Source organism: Equus caballus, chromosome 10, assembly GCF_041296265.1.
Source record: "Equus caballus isolate H_3958 breed thoroughbred chromosome 10, TB-T2T, whole genome shotgun sequence".
Lineage (NCBI taxonomy): Eukaryota > Metazoa > Chordata > Mammalia > Perissodactyla > Equidae > Equus > Equus caballus.
The window spans coordinates 62,869,848-62,896,681 of NC_091693.1; the positions used below are offsets into that span (position 1 = coordinate 62,869,848).

The 26,834-nt window shown below is 42.1% G+C and overlaps 1 protein-coding gene across 1 annotated transcript in view; it reads right to left on the bottom strand.

Moving 5' to 3' along the window:
- Positions 1-1,040: 1,040 nt before the first annotated feature.
- The window catches only part of BVES (blood vessel epicardial substance), a 38,284-nt gene continuing 12,490 nt past the window's right edge, over positions 1,041-26,834 (bottom strand). The window contains exons 7-9 of the mRNA XM_023650863.2: positions 21,876-22,043; positions 20,797-20,938; positions 1,041-4,902 (exon numbers count right to left, since the gene is read on the bottom strand). Of these exons, the coding sequence (XP_023506631.1) occupies positions 4,778-4,902; positions 20,797-20,938; positions 21,876-22,043 (435 nt within the window). The 3' untranslated portion in view covers positions 1,041-4,777. The remainder of the gene's footprint in view (positions 4,903-20,796; positions 20,939-21,875; positions 22,044-26,834) is intronic.

A 26,834-nucleotide genomic window follows, 5' to 3' on the forward strand; every position in this document is an offset into this window, starting at 1 on the left:
TGTTAAAGTAACAAACACTTTTCTTGGAAAATAGCTATTTTACAAAGCGAAAAAAATCAGCCAGAGTGGCATTGCTCTACACTTTTGCAAATCTTTTAAAAGTCTGGCTTAAGAGAAGACAGAGCTGGATTTTCACATCTTCCTCTGCATTGTTTTGGTTCAAGTATAGGAAGAAAATCTGGCCACACACAGATATGTAGCTGGAAGAGAGAGGAGTATTTTAATAGCCTTTAGAGATAATTGTGAATATTTTTGATACTACAACAAAACTCAGCAAGGGACACAACTTACAGTGGGCTGTAGTCGTATCTGCCCACAGAAAACCCCCAAGTGGCCACAGATGGAAACCGTTAGGTCCCACAGCTAGGCTTACATCAGAGGAAAGTGCCCCAAAGCTGGCTCGGCAAGACGTTCAGGGCTCAGAACCCAGACTTCAGGCTTAGGTGACAAGGCTTATTGAGCAACGGAATTAATTCCTTTTATGGTAGTATAAAATGTCCCTTCCTTTTGGGTCTAGTCTTGGGGCTGATTGTGGCAAGTTAGGTGCCAAGGACCTGCTACTAAGGGCCAAGAGATGGGCTGACAAGTTACCATCCCAATAGCTAGGATAGATGATGGAAGAAAACATGGTTTCTCCAAGAATAGAAAGACTGGTCCCTCTTGCCCACCACAGAATAGACCCAGGGGAGATTTTTGGCCTCCTTCATGTGACTCCTTGTGTTGTTGAACTTTATGAAACTAGAAGGGAATGTTCAAATAAGGTGGGAGAAAAAGTTGAAATCTATACATCCCCACAGTGAAGCTCTCAAAGCTTCTCCATTGCCGCATCCAGTCAACAGTCTACACTGCCTCGTGGCCCTCTCTTTTCATGGCCAAAGGCAGCCAAGATGGCAGACTTTTGAAATTAAGTGGAACTGATCTAAAAGCACCCCTTCTGCAGGTCTGCTCAGACCACCTAAACCAGAGCAATTCCCACAACCTCTGAGGGTCACTGAACAAATCAACTACCTGTAAGAGGAATGAAATAAAAAAAATACACATTTTCTAAGTAAGAAATTTATTTGATCAAATGACAATATATGAAGATAGTTTAAACCATAAGGCTCTATTCAGACAAGAAGTAAATTTATTATAAAGTAAATGTTATCCATGTAAATGGTACCTAAAAACAGAAAGAATGAGTTTCCTATAAATAATGTGTCTGTATAAGGCATTCATAAAATCCTTGTGTACTTTAAAACTAGGTTGCAAGTATAACAAAAACCTGTCAATAGTATACTCAAAAGGAGGTCTCAGACGACACAATATGTGGTTATACACAGGTATTTGGGGTTCTGTGACAATCAAAGCATGGCTACCATCAGTGAGAAAATGTGCTGTCCTGTGAGCAGAACCAAAGCTGTGATTATGCTGAAACCTCGAGTTTCCTGCACAGAATCCTACCCTTTCAAGTCCTTGGGAATTTGAATCAAGCAGGTGGGAATTTCTAATAACTTTAGTTTGGGATAATTAGAAAAAGAGGTTGGGAAACTGGAGTTGGAAAGAGAGAAGGGAGGGGAAAGTGAGGCATGGCAAGGTCAGAGGTTTCTGCAGAGCAGCTTTAGAAATGACCAAGGAAATGGATGAAAAAAAATTACAGTGAACCCTTGGAGCTGCACCCTGGGGTCTGTAAGGAGGAGGGCACGGAGTTGCGAGGTCGGGACAGACCCGCATGCCCAGGTGCTCAGCTGGGCACCACCGCACACAACATGACAATCTTCACTGGAGGGTGGAGACATTACCTGGGTGTATGGGGGACAGGGCAGAATGTGTAGATTACATCAACTCTCCCCAAAGATTTTTCCACCCTCCAAGGGACTTTGTCTTTGGGGCCATGATAGGACCCAGGAGGCAGGAATCAGCAGCTGCAAGTTATAAAATCAGAAAAGCTTCAGACACGTGGAAGGAGAACCAGACACGGAGCAGGTCTCCTAGTGCACACACTGCTGAGAGCAAAGCACGAAGGTGTCCCGTGATTAAAGTGAGACTGAACCACAGGGAGAAACAGAAAGGATCCCAGAAAGCCAAGGATGGTAACTGAAAAATCATGATATAGCACCATTACCCATTTACAATATATAAACCTCACCGAGAATCTATATAATGTCTGTGCTATTACTTCATAAATATAAATATTTATGAGGGCTTTCAAAATATTACAAATGACAAACTTTCTGGTATAAATGTTAGACTCTAGATTCATACAACGGACTTGATATCATTACATTTAAACCTAGTAGATTTGGGGTTATATATAGAATGATTTTTGCAGACCATTTTCTAAAGCTTGGTCACACAGCTGAGTGAGTGCCAAAAACACAGGAAGCATCTTATGGCGGCTTTGGCAGCAAACATGGTTTTTGTCTGTGTATTTGTGCCTTATACAAAGATACACTTGTTCATTTGTATAAATGAATTTAAAGTCATCCATAGGAGATCTGACACTTAAAACTCTTTTCTATTTTCCTATCTGCTTCTTTGCTGTCAACTCTATTTGGGAGGGCTACTCAGCGGCTTGTGGCTTCTTTTCTCTGAATCTCATTGTCTTCCTTCGAGGTGTGTATTTAAAAATAGTTTCATGTTTCCCATTCAGGCTAAGTGGCTCTTTTAAGATTCCTGATCTTGAGGTTACAATCTTTGTTATCAGTGACTGTGATGCACATGTGCACACGCACACACATATTTTAATAAAAACCGTAAGTGACTTTATATCATCTAATTATAGCAGTGTGCTTTTAAAACTGTTTGCTCCCAGCACTACAGAAAATAACCTCCAAACACATCCAGGATGATCATCGCAGCTGACCCTCTCTGCTGTCTGAGGCTCACAAAGTGAGACAAACCTGAAGATGGGTCACGGGATGGAGACCCCAAGGTTCTGTGGATGCAGAGAATATTAAAAACACGGCCTCTGCAGCATCTACACTTGCTTTCTGCTCAGGGAAGGACGTAATATCTAATTACTCTAGAGAGTGATTTCATAAATTAGTCTTCTGAATGTGTGACTTTACTCCCATAGCTAAAGGACGGCAGTATTAACACCATTACATTGTCACGACACACATGATCCCAGGCACAGAGAGAGTTTAACCTAATAGAGCTCGACAATCTTAAAGCCAAGCCTCAGTCATTTACCTTTGCTTCATTTCCCCAAAACAAATTTCTAATTTACAAACTGAAGAGCCCACTATCATAGGAAAGTGAAATCAGCTTTTCCACTGTGCTGTTAACAAGCCAATATTTGATAAAGACGTTAAGAGCTGGACTCCCAGTCTACGGCTTCTCAATGAGTAATCCACTGTGTAAATTTAACTCAAGTGAAATTACCAAAAAAATTAGCTAAAAAAATGGCTTTAGGAATATGGGGCAACGCTAGGGTAGCTTATTTACCTTCTCTAAACAGAAATCACCTCTTGACAAGAGATGCTGCTTTTGGCTCAGTTCACCTGGAAATAATTTCATTTGGAACTTCTCTCAGCTATTTAATATAACAGGGGACTAACTCAAAGTCGGTTCTAGTGGATGGAACAAAATAAACATCAGTGGGGCACGGCGCAGCACAGCCAATCAATGGGCTTCACCCCGTGGAGTGCCACGGTCACACGGGCCAGACTGACTGGGGGTTTAAGCAAACTTCTCATTTCCCAAATACCACCGTTTCCTGAAACAGGATTCTAATAGAAAACAGAGATCTGGAACCAGGGCCCTCACAGCAATATCTAGGTTGGGTGGCCATGGCATGGCCTGTGGCGAACTGTCTGCCCCCACAGCTGTCTTCACATTCACAGCTCTGGCACCGGGTACTGGTACACATTTTAAAGAGACATCGATGGCTCTGGGGGTACAATCTGAAACTTCAGAACACCAACTGAAGGATGAAGCTGCTCTGACAGTCACGTCATTCTGTGACAGTTGCTTGGCCACTTGACTCTCCCATCCTCCCTACTCCAAGTGTTCCTCACCCTAGAGTGTGTGGGCAAGGTGGCTCCAAATCACAGGTAAGCTGAGTTTTGCTAAACGTTGACACTGAACTCAGAACTGTTTCCCTCTGTTAGCTTTCCAGCCTTACGTTTCAGACCAGTTTATAAATAGCATAATACGAGGGTAATGTGAGCAAACCCGTATGAGTTTGGCTCATCATCAAGCTGTCTACACAATGTGCAAAGAAATAAGGTGATTTGGAGGAGTAATTAATGCGTCTGGCCTGGGAGGAAAAATATACTCCAGCTGAATCACATCTTTCTTTAAACTTTTCCATCCAAAAAATCAACTGAAGAAAGCCTGCTTTTTGTTACTTCAACCTCAATGTCAAACTTACATTGTTTGTTAAAACTATCCAATGGACAACCCATTGCCATGGTGGAGAAAAAAATCGTCTGTGAGGAAAATGAACCACAACTCAGAAAAATAAGTGAAAGCATTTGCAGCGACAGAGCACTAAGAGTTTTTAAAGTTAAAATGATAATATATCTAGAAAATACTGTGAAAATATATATCTCAGAATAGAAGTCGGTTTAGTCAGAAGGCTCAGTAAAACAATTACTTAAAAAGCTGACCAATAAACAGGAGAGCTAAAATACCCTTCCCATTTTCAAATCCTCCTCACTTTCCTGCCCTCAGACTCCACCCGTCTGGATGTACTAAAACAGAATAACCGAAAAGCTGTGAAAAAGTGCTGGTATTTTTCAGGATCTCTTCAAGACAATTTCCATCTTGGTAACTTGACTCCTCTCTCAGATCAAGGCAACTGATGGCCTTTAAACGCATTTGGAGACACGGGTTCAAAGACCTCGTCGTCATCTTCCACCCCTTCTTCTATTGGTTTCATCTTGGCGGAGGCTCGCTGGTGTGGGGATGACACATCTGTCAAAGACACAGAAAGGACAACCACGTAATGTACAGCCTGCCCTGACAGTGATGAATAAATGACAACCAATAGGACATACTGGAGTTTACGAGGAAGCCATTGGTTTAAAAATAATTTGGCCTGACCTTGTTTTTTCCAAAAGACGTGGACTCTTGGGCACGCATTGTACATCTGCTTTAAACTTTTACAACGTCCCAAAGACAAGACTGATGCTCTTAAAAATAGGGATGCAGCTTCCCCCCATATGCCATTTCCTTAAGGCTAAGCATCTCTTCCTAGAAACTAAGGATTAACTACTGACCTGCTGTGTTCACCTTGTGACCACTGACCTGGTGACCACCGACCTGCTGAGTTCCTATCATATGTGATGTACGCTCTTTGTTCCAAGACTGTATATAACCTCTCTGCAGACCCCACTTCTTTGGAGAGCTTCCTCTTCCTTCCTGAAGGTACTCTCTGGGCTATATGGTCCTTAGGGTGGGCTCATGGTAAACTCACCCCAATTTTGATTTATAGATTGATTATGGATTATTTGTGTTGACATTGGCGTGATATAGTAATTATAAACTCCAACTGGAAAATAAAACTCTCCAAGAATCTATAGCTGGTAACAGGAAGGCAGTTTTCCTTAACGTATTTTCAATCCAGCATTTCAATAAAGCAACCAGTTCAAGAAGTGGTTCTCAGTCGTGAGAACAGACGTGGAACGGATTCCGCTGCATGAGCTTGTGTGATATGAGCTTCTCAAACACACACAGTTCCCAGTGGGCTGCCCTACAGTCTGTTTAGGACTCAGAATGCATGTTCCTACATTCATATCATACATGGTGATTTGAAGCCCTCGAAAGCCGATTATTTAACTCCTTAATTTCCCTAAAGAATAGTTCTATTCTAAAACTATAGAATCTAACATCATCTGTAGCACCACCTAAAAGAACAGTGCTTGCCACCACCTGTTCAGCCGCTCCTGGACTGATATGGGAGAAGGGAGGAAGGAGAGAAGAGGAGAGGCGGCAGGGGGAGATGGGGAGAGGCCCCGCACCAAGGAGGGAGGAGCCAGGTGGAGGAAATACAATCCCAAGTAGCAGCAGGGGCAGGAGCATCCCCAGGGCCTTTTAGGACGCCATTATACCGAAGGAACCAAGCAATAAATGATTCATTCATTCAGCCCCTCATTCAATAGTGCATTCACCAAATGCTTATTGAGCATCTACCATACAATGGACGCTATGCTTGATGTAGAGAAAAATACTGCCTAAAACTAAGAGTGGAAGTTATCATAAATAGGTGCAGAGACTTCTCAAGACACCTAGTGAGCAGCTCACGAGACAGCATAAACATAAACTCCCCTCCACACAGTTCCCACATTCAATGTCAGGATCCACATGGTTGGGGCTCCATCTGCTCCACGCACACCTGTGCTGTCTTCTTGCTGCCCTCCAGCAGGGCGGAGTGGCGTTCAGTCAGCCAGCAAATGCTGAACTCAGGCTGGGTGTAAGGGTCGATGATAGAAGAAGAGTCAGTGAAATCCAACTCTTCAAATACTTGCAATACAGCGAAGGAGAGGAGAGGGATCCTATTAAGACACAAAGCAGAACAGCTACAGGAAACTGATCCAGATCAGCTGTGAATCCCTGGCAAGAGGCAGCAGCACAACAGGGCTGGCCGCCCTGAGAGCATGCTGCAGGGAACAGGAGGGAGGGCAGGGGCCAGCGGTCTGCCACACCGCACGGGGGAAGCTGCAGGCACGAGGGTCAAGACTGGCGGCTCAGGAAACACTTCCAGGGGTCACATCCCTGCTCTGCTGCTTCCCAGCTGTGTGACCTTCCCTCCATTACCAAACCTCTCTGGGCCTCAGTTTCCACACCTGTAGAAAGGAGATTTTCACAGGACTGCCTCATGGGGTTGTTGGGAGGATTAAATAAAATAATCATGTGATGTGATCAGCAGGGTGCCAGGCACACAGAGAATGCCACTGAATGTCATTTGTTGTTAACTGTATAGTTACTACCATACTTCTGGGGAAATGCCACTACCAACAGCCACATCTTCTGACATAAAAAGATCATAATTCAGCAGGGCTGGACGTTGGTATATGTGCTTGTTGTACATCCAAGGAAACTGTTCACTTTCAAACAGTCAATTAAAATACTGAGTTTCTTGAAAGACAACTACTGACATAAACCGTAGAAAGTAAGCCTCTATTAAAATGGCCCAAGAAGACGATTCCGGCACAGAGCACAGCACGGCAGACCCTCTCAGACAAGGTCTTTTGATCCTTTTCCGCACAGGTGACATCAAACACACCAAACACAACGTCTAATTCGAATGTCTACTCAAATGCAATGGATACTATCTGTGTGACCTTGAGCAAGTTACTTCACTTTTCTGAGCCTCAACTGCCCCATCTGTGAAATAGGAACAATACTAATACTATCTACTTCATATGGTTGTTAAGAGGATTAAATGACTTAACAGGTGTAAAGTTCTTAGATTGGCACCCAGGATGTCATAATCACTCTGATTCAATAAAATGAGTTAATTAATATGGTCTTTGGAGGGCAATGGCCTAAATAATTAGGGAGCATGTTAAAAGTCATCATCGCCCAGAGGAATGGCAAATAAAGGAAATGGGACTCATGTTGGAATAGGCGTTTGTGTTCCTTAATCTAAACTGTCCTGAGTGCAGCAAAATTGTCTATTTTTTTTTAAAAAAAACAACAGCCATGGCTTCCATCAAATTTCTAGCCTCAAGTTATGATTGAGTCTCCTGAAATATTAACTTAGGCTGAGCATTTGCAATCAGAAATAAACTCTTAGAACAAACAACAAGATGGCACATCTAAGCGCATTAAATCAAACCAATAATGGAGAGCATTCAGACCTAATTGTTTAACACACAGAAGAGGAACACGCCCAGTTTATTTTGACTGGGGAAGTGGGACTAATTGATCTCCAGTTTTGAAGCCTATCTATCAAACCAGGGGTGACATTCTATAGCATCCAGAGGGGCCAAAATGTTATCTGAGCCTCTCAACTACCTCACCAGTCAGTGCATTTTTGCATTGAGAGAGAATGAAGAGAGGACCCAGCACAAATGGAAATGACCCAGAGAAAACTTTCCAAGAACTTCCAGCTTCTCTGTGAATTTATTCTGTTCCCACTATATTTGTCCAGGAAAGGAAGAGTTGTAGTGCTTACCACATAACATTAAAAGATCGTAAGGCGAGAGCCATCACATTCCTGGGGTGACATTCAGGGGTCTCCAGGTCGGGCCTCCTTCCCCTGTAGTCCAAGCTCTGGCAAACTCACCACTCCCCGAGTCCAACCCATCCTCCTCCTCTTCTCCTCTTGCATTTCCCTCCACCTGGAATGGTCTCTCCACTCCCATCCCTACCCCCTAAATTCCTATCCACTCCTCAAGGTGGAGTCCCAACCCCGTCTCCTTCATTCGTTGTCTTGCCTAACTCCTTCTGTGGGCAGATTCTGCTCTCCTCTAAATGACTAAGCCCTTCCACGTTCTGCATCACACTGTGGTCACAGGTATTTGCATCTCTCCCTTATTGCATCCAGATGCTAATAAGCATCTGGAGGGCAGGCACCACAGCCTCTTCTCTCCTGCTGCCTCTCAGAAGTACCCCACACCGCCAAGTCCTGGAGAATTACTTAGTAGATGAAAAAAATCTCTCCTCTGAAACGCCACATGGTGCCTCCAGAAAGCTGATCCTGAGGACTTGGGAAAAGCACACGGCCATCACATTTTCCTTCTGCTGCGTCAAGCCCCACCCCCTATAGAGGACACCATCAGCATTCCTCAACTGCAGGCAGGTCTCGGTTGTGGTAAAACCTCACTCTGAAAAAGTACTGTAATCACTATATTCTGAATCATGTCCCCTGATAAGTGACTGACTCAACGGTGCTTACAGCATGGGCAAGAGTACTGTTCCCACAAGTCAACACCAATGACGTTCGTCAGTACCCTCACCTTCTACAAAGTTTTCATCCAATCAGCAAAAAGAACCCCAGAGTGACTACTAGGTGCTAGACGCTGGGTTAAATGTTGAGGAAATAAAGTCGAATTGGAGCAATCCGTCCTTACCACACCCATACTATTATTTCTACTTGCTACTCGGAAGTTAAAGCAAAGACCACCTGGGCAGCCCGTGAGAGAAGGCAGAGTGGCGGCTGCTATGGTGAAGGCCTTTCTCACCGGGAGTGAAGGAATGAGAAACACATCCGGGCAGGATAAACCAGGCGGCCTTAACAACCAGCAAGACTGAATTTGTCTGCTCAAGTTCCTTGCACACCGAAAATACCAGACTCACTTTCGTTTCAGGCTCTGTGGCTGAGCTGGAGCCCTCAGCTCCCAGTTCCCACAGTAACAAAGACTTGTTGCTCCTTCTCCACCCGGCAGATGCACCACAAGGCAACAGGAACGTGGCCTGACGTGTAACTGCCAGACACTGAGTGGCAGCTCAACAGGACTCAGAGTCACAGAGAGGGCCCACTCTGGACCAACCTCAGTTAGCCTGGGCCTCCTGCACCACCGAGGGCCACGGATGATGTCACCTGGCCCTTCCTGGGCATCTGCCACCGTCACGGTCAGGAGAAAGGCAGGCTTCGAGGAGCAAGGAGCTCACCTGGCCCTAGAACTGGTGTCGTCCAACCTCAGCAGGAGACCTGCTGGTTCAGTGCAAAGGCCCAGAGGCCAACACCAGAGTGCTGGAAATCATTTCTTTGTCCACTAATAAATCCAAACCCAATTTGGAGTGTTAACCAAAAAAACAGAGAGAGAGAATATTCTGCTTCAAGGGCAGTAGCTTACATTACGCAAGTTGAAACTAATTCTTTCTACAATTTGCCTGGTTTTTCATCCATTTTATGCACCGATGCACCACAAGAAATTTGCCCAGAAGGCCAAAGACCTTGCCTAGATGTGAGAGCACGAGGAGAGGAGAGGGGAGAAACTGAGCTCATGTTTAGTTAAGTGCTTTTTCCAATTACTTTGGCCCCCCAAGGACATTACGATGAGGTTCACGACCTCTGTATAATCCTTTACTCTTCATTTATTCCACATTCTAGAGGGGCAAATAATTCCATATCCATAAATTTTCCAGAAAACTGATTTTTACCCTTCTTCTATTAAAACCACTTTTACAGTTGGGAGACAGAAGCGGTTAACTACATCCTTCGGTATTTATTATAATCAAGAAGAGATAATTAGCATTTTTTTTTTTTTTTTTTTTTGCTATTAGCTATAATCACCTTCCAACTGGCTCTGGCCGCTAATTAACACAGTTTACTACAAAAGCATGTAAAGGGGCCGGCCTGGTGGCGCAGCGGTTACGTTCGCACGTTCCACTTCGGCCGCTCGGGGTTCACCAGTTCAGATCGCGGGTGCGAACATGGCGCCGCTTATCAAGCCATGCTGTGGTAGGCGTCCCACATATCAAGTAGAGGAAGTTGGGCATGGATGTTAGCTCAGGGCCGGTCTTCCTCAGCAAAAAGAGGAGGATTGGCAGCAGATGTTAGCTCAGGGCTAATCTTCCTCAAAAAGAAAAAAAAAAGGTATGTAAAACAAGAGTCTCAGACTGAACCGCAATGCAGACTCATCAGGTGTGAAATTGTTAAACGGTTATGTCAAGAGTTACTGTCGCGTGCAGGATGCTTCATATTACACCAGGTGGCAAAAAAAAATCTCCTCCTGAAAAGACTTACACATCCCTTCCAGAGATATCAACGCACCGGAAGGCACAGCTAGTGGAGCAGAGTTTACGCTGAGCTGTACACCATATTCAGTGTGTTCAGGTGAGCGAGAGAACTGTGGCACCAGGCAGCAAGCCCGAGAGTAAGAAAGGAAAACTCACACTCAGAAACACAGGCTTGAGCAAATGCAGCAGACAGACTCGGAAGTAAGAGCCCTGAAGCAACAGTGGACACCTCCACTTGTGCCAGATCACAGCGGGTGACAACGCCGTGGACACCCACAGGGGATTTGGATCTGGGAAGCAGAGGCTCTCCTCAGCAGACTGCTCAGACAGCGGTTAGTAGCAGATCCTTGTTGAAGGGGACAGAAGCTTACTATTAAGACCCACTGCCCAGGGGCCAGCCCCGTGGCCGAGTGGTTAAGTTCATGTGCTCTGCTTTGGTGGCCCAGGGTTTGCCGGTTCAGATCCTGGGTATGGACCTACATGCCACTCATAAGCCATGCTGTGGTGGTGTCCCACATAGAAGAACTAGAATGACTTACAACTAGGATATACAACTATGTACTGGGGCTTTGGGGAGAGGAAAAAAAAAGAGGAAGACTGGCAAGAGATGTTAGCTCAGGACCAACCTTCCTCACCAAAAAAAAAAAAAAAACCAACAAAAAAAAGACCCACTGTGCATCCTTGAGGGTCATCGCCTACAAGTGCAAACTAGCCATGGGCCTCCATGGAGGCTGCCCCACCAGAACTTTCTCTGTCTTCCTAACGTCCAGAGTTAAAGAACCACAGGAAGCCTTTTCATACACAGACCAGTAACAATCAGTCAAAATTCTTAGTGAAAAATCGGGTAAGAGAGATTCCCCTTGACAGAATTCTGTCCTTATTAAGCTTATTTCTATTTCAGTATGCTTCTAATTACATGAGGGCCTGAGGGCCTCTTCAGGCAAGTAAAAGTAAACAGACATATTTGTTGTTCTTAAATCCAGAGTGAAAGTCACACTTGTTCCAGAGAATGAATAAGTGACGTCAAGTTGGATCTTCTGTAAGTCCAGCACCGTAATATGAAGTTCATCAAGTGACTTTTCTCTCTGCTTAAGAAACACACTTCTTAAAAAGGAGCAACATTTTCGTAAACTATCCAATATAATGTAAATTTTTTTTTCTCTCGTCTGTTAACTTTGATGATATTTTCTTCATTCCTTTCAAAGTGTTCTTATTTTTATTACATTTAACCATCTGGCCAACTGCTTTAGCAAGTAATTAAAAATCTTACAGAGGTTTAGAATTTTAATTAGATTATATAATTTTTGATGAATGGGGATGAGGAAGAATTTAATGGCTTCTTTGCTAGAAAAGATTATCATCCCTTTTCCTGCCTTTGCCTATTTATATCTTAAGACTTTTTTTTTATTGAGGTCATAAGATTTTTTGTAAATGAAGAAATTGAGTTTGGATTGAAGCTCTCTGAACAGCAAGGCTGAAGGGGAGGTGCGGCCTTTCTACCTAATTTCCATTCGAGGGACTCAGCAGCAGCACTGAGGGACTCGAGCAAAGAAGCGTACAAATTAGGGCAACCGAGGAGACCGGAGGAGGTTAGCGGCTCCCATTAGGTTTTCTTTGGCCCAAGGAGTCATTCTCAGATCAATTCCTGACTACTCTGATGGGTGCTCAGGGCCCTGAACTGCACGGCCACACGTGTGAGCGGCCAAGGGACAGTGCAAGTCCTACAAGTCCTTCCTCCCCACAAAGAGAAGCTTTAGAGTCTCAGAGATGGTGGATAAGCTCAGGAGAACAGGGAAGACAGTTCTAGGATGGCAGCTGTGCAACAGACCCAGAGAACAACCAGTCCAGGATGAGGCCGGAGAATGGGAGCCTCTGTGAAGAAGGTCTCTGAGAAAAAGGGGACATGGAATTAATGGACTGAGAGAGTGGGGATATAAGACAAAAAATTCAAGGGTAAGAAAAGAAAGGCAACTAGAAACACCCTTAAAAACAAAAAGTAGTCTGAAAAGGCATAGTTCCAATACAAAACAAGCACTCAGAGACTTCAAAAAGAAAATGGATTTCACCTTAAAAAATGGGGAAGAAGAGTCTAGAAGATAGTGGGGCTATGGGGAATCAGACGGCCCCAAAAGCAAGGCAATAAAAAAACTTTAGGGAAAAAAGGAGGACAAAGTGTGAAGTAAGCTGCGGCATGATTTTTATGCTGTGTACAAAAGGAGGATCCATCTGAATTTGATGTTAGGAACAGACTCCTTTGAATAGAGAGAAATCATGAAATCACTGGGACCAAAAGGAAAGAAATGTAGTGACAGCCTACTAATTGATTCTGAATAAAGCATAATAATATCAACATTGTTTATTTGCTTTAAACTTTGCAGAACAACCCACAGATAAAGCAAGGAAGATTTAATAGCAGTTACCAAAGAGAACAGAGTATTTAATACTGCTCAACTGTATACTTAAGAATGGTTGGGCCGGCCCCTTGGCTGAGTGGTTAAGCTGGTGCGCTCTGCTTTGGCAGCCCTGAATTTCGCTGGTTCAGACCCTGGGCGCGGACCTAGCCCTGCTCATCAGGCCATGCTGAGGCGGCGTCCCACACAGCACAACCAGAATGACCTACAACTAAAACATACAACCATGTACTGGGGGACTTTGGGGAGAAGAAGAAGAAGAAAAAAAAAAAGAAGATTGGCAACAGATATTAGCTCAGATGCCAATCTCTAAGGAAAAAGAAAACAAAAGAATGGTTAAGATGGTAAACTTTATGTTATATTATTTTACCACAAAAAAGTTTCTTTAAAAAAGAGAGAGCAGAATGCATATGTTATCAACCTAGGTTGTTTAAAGGCTAAAGAAGAGATCCATGACAGTTCGAAGGTGGAAGGGAGAAAGAATAAGAAAAGGCTGGGATGGGGCCAGGCCCGTTGCTGAGTGGTTAAGTTCGCATGCTCTGCTTCGGCGGCCCAGGGTTTCGCTCGTTCGGATCCTGGGCGCGGACATGGCACTACTCATCAGGCCATGTTGAGGTGGCGTCCCACATGCTACAACTAGAAGGACCCACAACTAAAAGCATACAACTATCTACTGGGTGGGATTTGGGGAGAAAAAGCAAAAAAGAAAAAAGAAAAAAAGAGACTGGCAAGTTGTTAGCTCAGGTGCCAATCTTTAAAAAAAGAAAAACTAAAAAAAAAAAGAAAAGGTTGGGATGATAATCTCTTCACCTTTAAAAAAGCTTCACAGAGAAAAAGAAATGGAGGTTTAAGTGGATTATTTAATGTTACAAAAGTAAACAATAAAAGAATAAAAACTAGCGTCATCACCATCCTGAGCGGAAGGGAGAAGGGAAGTTAAAAGTGAGCTAAGTTAGTTAGTAGATAAAGCTTAAGTGGATAAATCAATAAATAACAGCATATTATTTAGTATTTTGGACAAAAATTGTGTTACTGTGATCACAAGCTAACTGCTTGGAGGGAGTCAGTTCTTTTCACTGAAAGATTTTTTTTTGTGCTATTTGATATCTGTGTGTATATTAACTCCACAATTTTTTAAATGTTTGATTAAAAGACTAAAAATGTATAACTATATAAAATCCCTTTACAGTCATTTACAGACGAAAAAATGCTGTGTGAGGGTAGGGGTCATCTCATGGACCAGTGGGTGGGGGTTCTGGAGACAGACAGCACAGCCCCTAGTGGCTGGGGGACCAAGGACCCAGGGGAGGTCAATGTCATATTCCTCAACCTTAAAAGAGGAAAATGCAACATTGACCTCACTGGGTGATTGTGGGGATTAAACGAGAACACGTATGAAAGTGTATCAGCGGCTACAGCAGTGGCTGAATACTCCCAGACAAGTTTATAGTCACACATGGATATGAATATTTATAAGGTAAAATGCAAAGCAAGAACTTAGACAAACTCAACACTTATTTCACGGCTGGCTGAGTGGCCTTGATCTGGTCATTTAATCCCTTTAAGCGGCATTCTACTCATCTACAAAGAGGGGGTGTTGCTTTCACTAACCGTCCCGGTGGGGCTGAGAACCGTTCACGGGCTCTCCCTCCGTCTTCCTGCTGCCTGATCACATCTCCTTCCTATCTCTCTGTATAATTCACGTAAAGCTTGTTGTTTATAAGTCTATGGCTGTTCCCAGGGGGAATGAAATACAAAGTGATTTGAACAGATTATTTCATGAAACCAGCTTTGAAACTAAGAATGCTGTATTGGCTTTTTCTATCTTTCCTGGTAAATAAATAAGAGAGCTGAGAAAAACCCGTTATGTCAGATACGTTGCCAGTCTTCGCAGACAAGAATACCAACCAGATGCAAGCTAACTTGACTTAAAGCGTATTTGTGCAACTAGGTCACAGGAAATTGGAAGAGTGTCCACAGCACCATCTTGACATTAATAACAAAAAAACTTGAAAAGGTTTTTTTGTCAGTGAGAAATCTCTCTCTAAATATTTCATGGTATCTTTAAAAAAATCATAAATTTTAATTACAATTTCTGAAAAATACATGGTTTAAGCTTTTCGGAAACATAATCTTTCAAAGATGAGTTCTAACTGGCTGCATTGCCTATATTACCTCAAGATTTAACAAACAAACAGGGGCCAGCCCAGTAGCACTGTGGTTAAGCTCGTGCACTCTGCTTCAGTGACCCGGGGTTGACAGGGTCAGATCCCAGGCGTGGACCTACACACTGTTCATCAGGCCATGCTGTGGCAGCATCCCACGTACAAAATAGAGGAAGACTGGCACAGATGTTAGCTCAGGGACAATCTTCGTCACCAAAACCAACCAACCAAACAAACGAAACAATAGGTTATTTAACTCCAATTAACTAAGATAAAGTTCTGCAACTTTCAGGGAAACATGTCCTTGTGTTGCCATGACACTGCCTTTGCTGGCCCCACTTATTGGTGATGGAATTGCCAAGTACAATCAATCTGAGCGTGTGTATGCATGTGTGTGTTTTACACGTTACATGTAGGGAACTAAATCTCATAAGGAAGAGAAGATGACAAGAAGATGACAAGTTCCCTTGATGAGCACCTTGGTTCAGGAGCAGAGAGCTCATATGCAGATGAGGGCATTACATCCTTCACACTCGTCCTGGACATCCTATCTCACGATCACACTTCCAACAGGAGACTCAAGTAAATGAAGCAATAGGAAGGGAAAAAGAATTAAAGTAACCGGATTATGTGCTACCAAATAAGCAGACAGGAAGCAGTTTTTCTCAGGCTATCTCATTACTTCACTTTCTGGCCTTCAAATGATAATTTGAAGTGGAATACAGAATCTGCGTGGTAAAGATCTTGCTCTGGATTTTGCGTCATGTGATGTGTCAAAATAGAGCACAACATAAGAAATGGGATCAGCAGCAATTCCTTTACACAGTTCACTTAAAGCTTCCCTTCACCTTTTACTCAACTGTACTTCTGTTTAACTGAACATTTTCTGTGCAATGTTAGGAAACACGTTCGTGGCATTCTATCCCAGACTGGTCGAGATCTTTAAAAGTAGAGCCTTCACCAGAACCCATGAAAGCCTCCAGACCTACCCACCGGTAGATGGGAGACACAGAAACATCTTAATCATAACCATGGCGACGCAGTCAGCAAAATTCCAGAACGCGGGGAGGGAATTCCACACCTCACTGCTTCAAGTGTAGTTCAGGGACCAGCCACATCGACATCATCTGGGTACTTGTCCCAGGCCCCACCCCAGTCTGCTGCATTATAACCTTTAAGATCTCCCAGTGGTTCATATGCATAGTTATGTTTAAGAATCGATGCTCTAAAGGACAAACCACACAAGACAAAAGAAAAAAAAATGCAGAAACAGGGGCCAGCCCTGTGGCCAAGCAGTTAAGTTCACATGCTCTGCTTTGGCGGCCCAGGGTTTCGCTCATTTGGATCCTGGGCACAGACACGGCACTACTCATCAAGCCATGCTGAAGCAGTGTCCCACATGCCACGACTGGAAGGACACACAACTAAAATATGCAACTATGTACTGAGGGGATTTGGGGAGAAAAAGCAGGAAAAAAAAAAAAAAGAAGATTGGCAACAGTTCTTAGCTTAGATGCCAATCTTTAAAAAAAAAAATGCAGAAACACACACAGAGACACAGAGAGATGGAACGGGAGCCCAGAGATGCAAAGAGACTTTTCAACCAAGTGCAAGGGGTCCATGCTGATCCTAATTTGAAAAATAATTATGAGAAATGTTGATATGGGTTTTCATGTTTAAATCTACTTCTATATTTGAGTTAATGACTAGAGGAAATAATGTGATGGTTGTTTAATTAGGAATATATATAAAATAAACAATTTTTAGAGAGCAGCATTGCTTGTAATTCTGTAAGTATGAGGCAAAGTGAAAGTTAATTAAAAGATAAATGACTGGAGGGGCCAGCCCAGTGACATAGTGGTTGAGTACACGCACTCCACTTCGGCAGACTGGGGTTCGTGGATTTGGATCCCAGGCGTGGACCTATGCAACACTCTCGTCAGGCCATGTTGTGGCGGTGTCCCACATATGAAATAGAGAGAGACTGGCACAGATGTTAGCTCAGGGACAATCTTCCTCAAGCAAAAAGAGGAAGATTGGCAACAGATGTTAGCTCAGGGCCAATCTTCCTCACCAGAAAAAAAAAAAGAGCAAATGACTGGAGAATATTATTGGATAATTTTAAACATTCCTATGTAGAACCCCTGTATGAAGAATAAGGCAAAAATTTTCATCGAAATGGAAATTAACCAGACTGCGAAAACCTATTTGTAGCAATTCTTGGTCATAATGAAGGATTCAGGGGACGGTAGGTTTCCCCAAAGAAGGAGGCTGGAGGGGAAAGAAGTGACTTTGGGTAAGTGGGACCTTGTCACTGAGTGTATGCGGACTCATCTGAAAAGGGGGGAATAATAACAGCCGCTGTGCCTGGCTGGCAGAGTTGTCAGGTTTAAATGCAACAAGGGGTGTGAAAGTGACCTGTAAACTGTAAAGTACTAGGCAAATATCATATGCATTTTCCTTTTCTGTTTAAAATGCAGAGGCAACATGGTCTAACAGCCTGGGCTTCGGAATGAGACAGGATACCTAGGTTTGTGTCCCAGCACCTCCCCTGTGGAAGTGGAATAAGTGAACAAGCATGTCCTAGTCCCAATTTTCCCATCTGTAAAATGGAATAATACTAATGTGGTAGATTGTGTTATTGTCAAGACACCTGCTTTCCCTCCCTCGCCAGCCCCTTCCTGCATGACCCCTGCAGGATTAAAGATCCACCCACTAACAGCAGTTTTGGCCAAGTGACTTCTCTGGTCCAGGGAATATGAGTGGAAGTGGCATGCGACACTTGTAAATCGGAGCTTTAAAAGTCATCAGTAATTCTGCCACGACTGTCTTCCCTCTGCCATGAGAATGGCAGTGACCCCGGCAGCAACTGCTCCTCTCCTAGAGTGAGCAGGACACGCCGGGAGCGGTACCAGCATGTACATGAGCCAGAAGGCAGCCTCGTAATCACAGCCAACAATTTGGGGGACTGTCTCTCAGCGCCCCATCATCTGGCAAAGCTAATACAGCTCTTCACGCAGGATGAGAGTGGAGATTAAATGTGATTACGTATGGAGCACCCGAAAAAATAATAGCTGCTATTGTCAATAAACGTTGTTCCTTCTCTCCATGGTGAAGCTGATACCATTGCTCAGAGCGGCTACCACAGTTGCCCCCACTGGCCCATCAGAAACCCGGAATAAGAAGAGCTTAGTCATTTTTTAGGAACCTAACATTGATAAAGGCCTACCACATGCTCAAAATGTGAGAAATTTTATTTCAGCCTAACAGTCCTAAGAGACTGGTTTCGTATTCTCAGTTTTACAAGGAATGTAATTTTTAATCTGGAAAAGTAGATGGCGTATATTGATGGGTCTGGCAAAAGAAAAACAAAAACAGCCTTCTGTAGTTCTGAGCTAACACCTAAGCAAGAGAAACAAGAACGAATCAGTTTTTAATGAATTACATGCTGGGGTGCATTAAATAATTCATAATTAGCATCAATGTTGTGCTCAAGTACTAACATCTTTTGTTAAATGGCAGGAGTGAAGCCGAGAAACTCAGAATGAGGACTGGTCAAAGGGAAGCAGGTACAAACACGGATCTGTTGTGCAATTCACACGCACACGCTCAAAAACATGCACACATTGGTAGCTATATGCATTTGGATCATATGTAAGATTCTGCATAACAAACCCGAGGCTGCAATAATCAAACAACTGAAGCAGGGTGCACCCATTTTTAGTACGGCAGCATACAACCAGACAAGGGAACTGAGAGGTAAAACTGCGACCCTGATCTCCAGGGGAGCACACTTCTGTGCAAACTCTGAAGTTCTAATTATCCACGCAGGGAACGGCTGTTTGGCTTAAACTCACGATTCACGATAAGAGGGAAGGAAACAGACCAGGAGCTGGGACCAGAACCAGGTCTGTGTCGAGATACGACAGCTCATGTCAGATTCGAAAGCTCATGTGACTTACTCCAGGTCACACAGCTAATAATTATTGGAGCAAGACCTGAACCCAGGTCTGTAGGCGTGTGATCAATCCATTGAACACCTGGAAATACAGGTGTCTGGAGGCAAGTACAGTACTCATCTTGAAAGTACTGTACAGTACTTAATCTTGAAAACATGTTTTAATTCTATTTAAACAACTTACTCGAGATAAGCCTTTTTTGGTAAAATGTTAGCCCCAAAAGATTTAGATTATACAATAAAATACTACAGGAAAAATAAACTGATTTTAAGAAAATAAACGGTCACACTATATATATTGCTTGTTCTCAGTGCTTCTTAAGCAAGACTGTAAAACTAAAAAAAAGAACTACAAAAATAAGATATTCTATAGGAAAAATAATTCACATACAATATTTAAGTATAATTCCCTTTCGGTTGACCTTTCTTAATATAGCAATCACTATACGTATAATTAAGATGGGTCCATTTGAAAATGCTTATCGACCACTGAACTGTTTCAACAAGGCAGATGATACATTCGGCATGCTACCAGATTTCAGAGATGGTCAATCTCAGCTAGTACTTTCAATAGTTACTCTGGAATAAAATACAACTATTTCCAGTTTCTCATTTGTGTTGTTCCTGAAATCTCCTTTAGGCCCACAACCCATTTCTATGTCACAGACTTTGCATTGGAAACTTACACCAATTATATGGCCTTGTCAAATTCCAGCCTCTCTTGACTATGCAATACTTAAAATCCTTAATCCAATTCATCTAAAGCATCCAAAGTTACAAGATCATTTACACAAACATTAGGAATGTTCAATGTGTACCTGCATTAAAAGTTACTTTGGAGTAATATACAATTGGAAATATTAATAGTTTTTAGGTTATGCAATGGGAGAATTCATCTGCCTTTTTGCTATTTCACATGAATTTGTTCAAAGTTCTTATACTATCATTCCTAGAATAATTCTGAAAATAATTTTACGCATTAATTTTAAGCATTTAATTTAAAGTTAAATTTAATTTTAATCTCATTTTACTTACTTACTCATTTTACTTTCAACATCCATTGACATTAGTGTTACTTAGAATGCTTTAAAACAATCTAAACAATCCAAGATTCTTCTTGGAAAACATGCCTCTTGGTGGGTGTGTGAATGAGGTAACTCACAGGGGTGTTGAGTGGTTTCCTTCATCTTCTGGAATACTCCATTACCCAATCACCTAACTCTTGGTGCTTCCACTGTGATAGCCAGCCAGCAGTGAAACATCCAGCAGTTGGTTCCCACCATTTTTAACACATTGCTGGGTCTAGGCTTTCACTGGAACTAAAATCATGAAAACAACAAAGGCAAATATCCAGCAAACCATATGGACTCCTCCACACTATGCCAGTGAATCAGTATTTAAGAAGAGTATATGGCAAAACAAGTGAATAGTTTCTGAGATGGAACTAAGAGTTCTAAAGTTGGATTTTAGCTGATGTGCAATACGGAAAATAAAGTCCCTAGTAAAAATTTAATTATGTTTATTGTTACCTTTAGGTTGCCAAATAGTTACTTGCAAAGTAATTTTTCTGATCAAAGTTGCATCTATCTATTTCTAGTAACATCCATCAGAATCCGAGAGTATTATCAGTTCGAGGATAACTTACGAAGAGAGGACACGCTGGAGGCGCCCCGAAGAAACTGGTGTAAGCCGTCTTCGCTGTCACTGGAGCTGGCTATGCTGTTCCTCATTTCCAGCATGGAGATCTGCGTGCAAAGGCTGAGCTGGTGTTCCAGCTTTTTGGCCTTCTACAAAGCAAAGTTTTAAGATTTCTGAGAACTGATGGGACTTAGATCATATATTCCCTCTATGCAGCATTTATACTTTTCCTTGAAATCAAAGATTACCTGATACATAGTAAGTACCCAATTAAATGTTAGCTATAATTTGTATTATAAGCTATTACTAAAATACATTATAAAAAATTTAATACACTCAATAGCCTACTTACTAATCTGAAAAATAATAAGTACCAACAGAATCTGATAAACCGCCTAGATAAGATGACTATAAGAGAGCACTCACGCATACTCACAGCCCCTCGAGAACAGTACTTATCACAGAAACAATATTTTGCAAGTTGTTGTCTGTAATCATTTTAATTTCCTTTTAAGAAAATGTGGGGATATGAAGATCAAAGTGTACATTGTTGAAGACCTACACAGCTCTGAAATTCCTAAATGAATTGCCACAGGCTTCCGTCCCAGACCTCTCTTGTCACTTAGGGGCTTTCCGGGAGCGGGGCCGATCAGGCGGAAGTGCAAGACTGGAAGAGACCTGGGTGAAAATGCCAACTTCCCGCTTGCTCGCTGGGGTTTGTCAGTTTTTCTCAGTCTGCAGCCTCCTCACCGCCCTGCCTTCCCCGGCCTACTCCACCCCCGCTCCCTCGCCTCCCTTACCATCTTCCTTAGAGTGTTTAATATGAAGAGGACAGACCTCATCACCTCAAATGGAGGTCCCTGACATTTAGAGACACCTCACTGGATCACAGCAAATATATTACAAAATACTTCCTTACTCTTGAGAAATGATTCCCTGAAAGGTCTCTAAATTACAAGTGTTTCCGTTTCACTTAACATATGAGTAATTGATGAAAATTTAGGAAAATATATATGGCACAAAGTGAGGTATACCTCACTATACATATTTATTTAACAAAATAAAGACACTCAGAAAAATACTTACTTTATCATTTAAGGTGGGATCATTCAATGAGTACAGCTTATTTGTAATGTCTTTTCCTATAAGATATCTAAATATTTCATACAGGAAAGGTTCTGATTCCAGAAAGTAAGTTAATCTTTCTCTTGACCAGCATAAAAATCTGCAGTTATCATCTGCAATAATGGTGACCTGCCGAAGAAACAACATAGAAAGAAACAAGTACATCTATGGGTATGAATTCTGACTGTAGTAATCTGGGGGAAGGAAGGAGTAGAATAATTTAGTGGATATTATTATAGCCATGATTTGTCATACCAGTTAAATTAAAATAAGACCCAATACACACAAGCTTCTATAACTAAATATAAAATTACGTTTAAAAGCAATCTTCAGGCTAAATAAAAGCACATACTCTGAGTTTTGTTGTTTTGTTCTGCGAGGTGTGGTGACAACGTGTGGTGACAATGGCCAGTGTGTCAATGCCGCTACTGTAAAGTGCGCTAGACTGATGTTCCAATTGGACAAATAATTTTGGGCTAAATATTTCTTTACACCCTGATAATTACAACAGAGGTTTATGAATACAGCTTCAAGCAAAGGAAGTGAGGTAAGATTCGTGAGGCAAGTTACGCATGAAAGAACTTCTGTCTAGCTGACTGTGTACACACACACTCGAGAATGAGAAAATGGCCTCCTGTGAATTGGTTTTAAGGCCCGGGCTATTACTGATGAATATGGCTAGTGAGGGTCCTTCTGTCATAGGTATTTCTTGTGTGTGACCTTTCAAGGCTAGCTCCCAGGTAGCCCACTGGGGACACTCAGAGATCTCACAGTTAGCTCAGAACTGGGAAACCATACCCTTTCCCTACGTACTGTTACACGGAAAGTGGGAAAGCACTGTAATCACACTACACAGAGCTCAAGTATTCCTCAAGTAAATTGTTTCCCAAGTGAGGGCCATGGCCACACTCACAGCTCAGTGTCAAGAAGCCCTTCCTCCCACGCAGGTCCCTTCCCATCATTTAGTCCTCCTCCTCTGAGCTTCATGATGCACACATATCACTGAATCCAAAATCTACTGAATCTGTTGACAGATCTGTCTCTCCTGAGCACTCTGATGGCAGGAATAATGCATCCTCCTGTCTGAATGCCCGGCTTCCAACACAGAGTGGTGCTCAACGAGTATTTATTATACGAAAGAATTCACAAAAGGATGCGAATACTGTTGAGACAGAAACCATTTTTCCTTCCTCAGCATTAAACCCAATGCCTGTCCAAGTAGGAGATTAATAAACGTTTCTTAAATCGACATTAAGTTATATCTGAGCCTCAGAACAAATATTTCCAAGGAGTGCTTTCCCCTTGGCTAGTCATAAAATTAAACATATTTCAGATGACAAGGGCATATTTATGTATACCAAGAGAGAAAATGGAAAACACAGCTTCTCTCCTTATGTCAACAGCTAAAATCTGATCTTTAGCAAATCAGAAGGTTTGGCTACTTTAGAAAGTGGGTCAATACTCCTAGAAAAAAGTTTGCACTTATTTATTATATTAAAAGTAGGAATCTCCAAAACCAAACACATTTGGATTTAAGAAATGTATCAGCAGCTCTATGATTCAATAAAACACTAAATTCCATTCGTTCTTTCAAAACACATTATTATGCGTGAACTTTATGCCAGACACTGACAAGGCACGGAGGTTAAAATAGGGAACAAGACAGACAAGATCCTTGCCCTGTGAAGCTTACATTCTGGTGGAGAAGGCTGAAAAAAATAAAGAAATATGACACCCTCAGGCAGCAATAAGAGTTTTGACAAATACAGAACAGGGGAAAGTGGCAGAGAATGACCAGGGAATGACAGCAGCACATGATGCCACTCACCTTACGTATTTTACTTTTAAACATTTAGGTGCTTTTACATTTACCTGTAAGTGGATCTTCAAAATTGCCTTTAAGATAAGACAGGTAATATTCTCCCCATTTTTCAGATGCCAAATGAGAAGCACCAACAAAACGTATTCACGAACACGTTAATTAGCAGTGGAGTGAGCACTTCTGACTTCCAGCCCAGACACATTTTCCCACCAGGCCAAAATCTACCCAATGTGCTCAATATTCATCAAGACCATCACATCGAAAGTAATCTGGCCAAGTGCACAAGGTTGGCTCACCCTTGAGAGTCCCACATGCAAAGAACAGCTGAACACAACGTAATGAAGTCTACATTCTAGTGGAGGAATGTGATAACAAGCAAAGACGTACAACAAAAAAAGACAAGGTTTATAGGAAGAGAAGTATATAGTGAAGCCAGTTCTGCAGAGTTCCTAGAAACAGGAGGAGATGGGTAAGTAAACACAAGGCAACTAAAGAATATTGTATAGGAGGAATTAGAGAAAGGTGTGCACTGGGTACTCACAGTGGCCCAGTCACGCACCCAAGCACTGAAGAAAGGTTTAGGACGGTTGGGGTTCCTTCATTCTGCGAAGATGTCATCCACGACTTTGGAAAATAAAATTCATGTGCAATGGGGGAAAAAGTTAAAAGGGGAGTTGGAAATCATCCAGGAGAAAAAAACGAAATTGAACCTTGGTGATGTATAACGCATTTAACTTCTTCTCTTCAACAATTTTAACAATCTCCAGCTTCTACTGAGGCAATGATATTTTTAATATATACTATAATTTGCTTAGCAAATCCATTTCCTATTGATGGTTGAAAAATACTTTAAACCTGTTTAAATTGTTACCAAATTTAAATTTAATAACAGTATTCAAATAATAAGCGATACCTACAGTATGCATGAATAACTTACAAGTCCATAAGAGCAGGTGTTTAGTTGGAAGTGGGTAGGTAGCATATTGACCAAGGTCATTTTACTTGACAGCTAATGTTTCATTTCTGCCAAGTAGACAGTTTCATTTAATGATTTCCTGTCACAACAGTCAAGTAAAACATATTTTTAATGAGGAATTTTTATTAAGCAATGTAGGAATTTTTAAAGCTTCTGTAAAATAAATTTGCTTCTTAAGTTATTAGGGTCCCTCAGCAGTGTCATGCTTGAGTTCTTGAGAAGAACTTTCGTGAAGAAATAAGAGCAAGCAGGGCAATAAAAGACACAAAAGGATTTCTTTCAGGTGGAGAATTAGACTAAGGGTTTGTAACCGGGTTTGCTGTGCGACCTGAAGGCATTGGCTCAGTCCCTCACTTTAGATTCCAAACCAATTCTGCACCTTCACAAAATGAGAAGACATTACATAAGAACAAGGGTGTCTGAGGGAATGGCTCAATGTGCTAGCATCGGAAACAGCAGTCTGACAATACAACTGGTTGACTGTCCCCAGGGGAGAATTTATTCTTTCCTTCATGTATCATACATTTCACACACCAGGAACTCGAAAATGCCCTAGAAGTGGTCTATTCAACTGATGCTTACTGAGTTCTCATAAGCACCAAAATACAGCAGAATCAACACTGGCAGATGAAATTGCTACGCAGCTTAACCAAGAGATTTACTTACTGCTGAGATAAGGTTTTATTTAAATACCCATTAAAACTTAGCGTTCCTTATTTCACAAGAGCTTGGACATCTGCCTCCAAGACATTCTTTTTCCCTTAAAGTCAATAAAGCTTTGATTTTCAGGCTTCACAGCACAGGACATGCTATCGACTATGGGAAGGCAGTAGTGGGAGACAGAATACAAAAGAAAAACAAGTAAACGGTGAAGCTCACTTGATATAAAACAAAGGCACAAAGAAGAGGAAACCAAACACAAAAGACAACTTTTTTTGTAGTAATGATAGTCAAGATTCTATCCACAGTTCTAAGGAACGACTTTGATCTGTAAGTACCCAAGTGACTGTCAACACTGAGGGAGCAGCTGTAAGTTCAGAATCTGTTTTCTCAGCTCTGTCACTACACCTGTCATTGAAGTGACCACATGTACCTGTTCAACATTTGTGTGCAATCTCAAGGGACAGTCATTGAGTTCACTGGCCTTTCTTTCCTCCTTTCACCCAACTGTATAATTCACGAGCACCCCTACCAATGAATGAATTTAAAGAAATAAAAATTCAAAGGAAGTAGCTCCTTGTCAGCACACATGTAACCATTCAGAGTTACAGAATAATGAGATTAGCAGGTAAAAAGTCTGTGGGTGGAGAAGTTTGACCACTGATACTTTCAAGTGTCCTCTGCCACAGGTAATGAGAAGTGGGCCCTGGGAGCACATGACATTTTTCATTGGGAACTTGCTTCAGAAAGAGGCAATGGACTCCTACACAGATGTGCAACAGCTATTTTTACTCTTGACTATCTGCCAATGGGAACATTTTGTAAACAATCACCACAATCTCTCCCAAGGGCTTGTTCTAATGGAGTCTGCTCCAACTGTACAAGGCACAGGTTCGAGGATGCCGGAGGAGTTTTAATGCACTGACCAATCAGGAAATGCCACACCAGACTCTACGCAGAGAAAAGCTGACTGGTATTTGGAAAGGCTGAATAAATATCCTTCACCTGGCTATGGTCCCTGAACTTTGGTAATGTTTTTGGAATCTTCATAGCAATAGCAGGAACATTTCTCAACTACCAAATCCTAACCCCCAGTTCTCAAGAAGAAAGAGAATTGTAACTGGTGGTAGGAGTTCCTTTCAGTTAACTTAATTATAAAGACAGTCATGCGATGCTTAACGATGGGCACATGTTCTGAGAAATGCATTGTCAGGCAACTGTGTCGTTGTATGAACATCATAGAGTATACTGACACAAACCTAGATGGCATAGCTTATTAAATACCTAGGCTATATGTATTAATCTTACGGGGCCACCATCTTACATGTGGTCCATCGTTGACCAAAACATCGTTATGCAGAACATGACTGTATAATATAATTTGAAGTCTAGTGGAAAAGATAGCACATGTTATATCCCTGGCCTCTCAGGGGCCACCTGCTTCTGGAAACAAAGAAGGTTC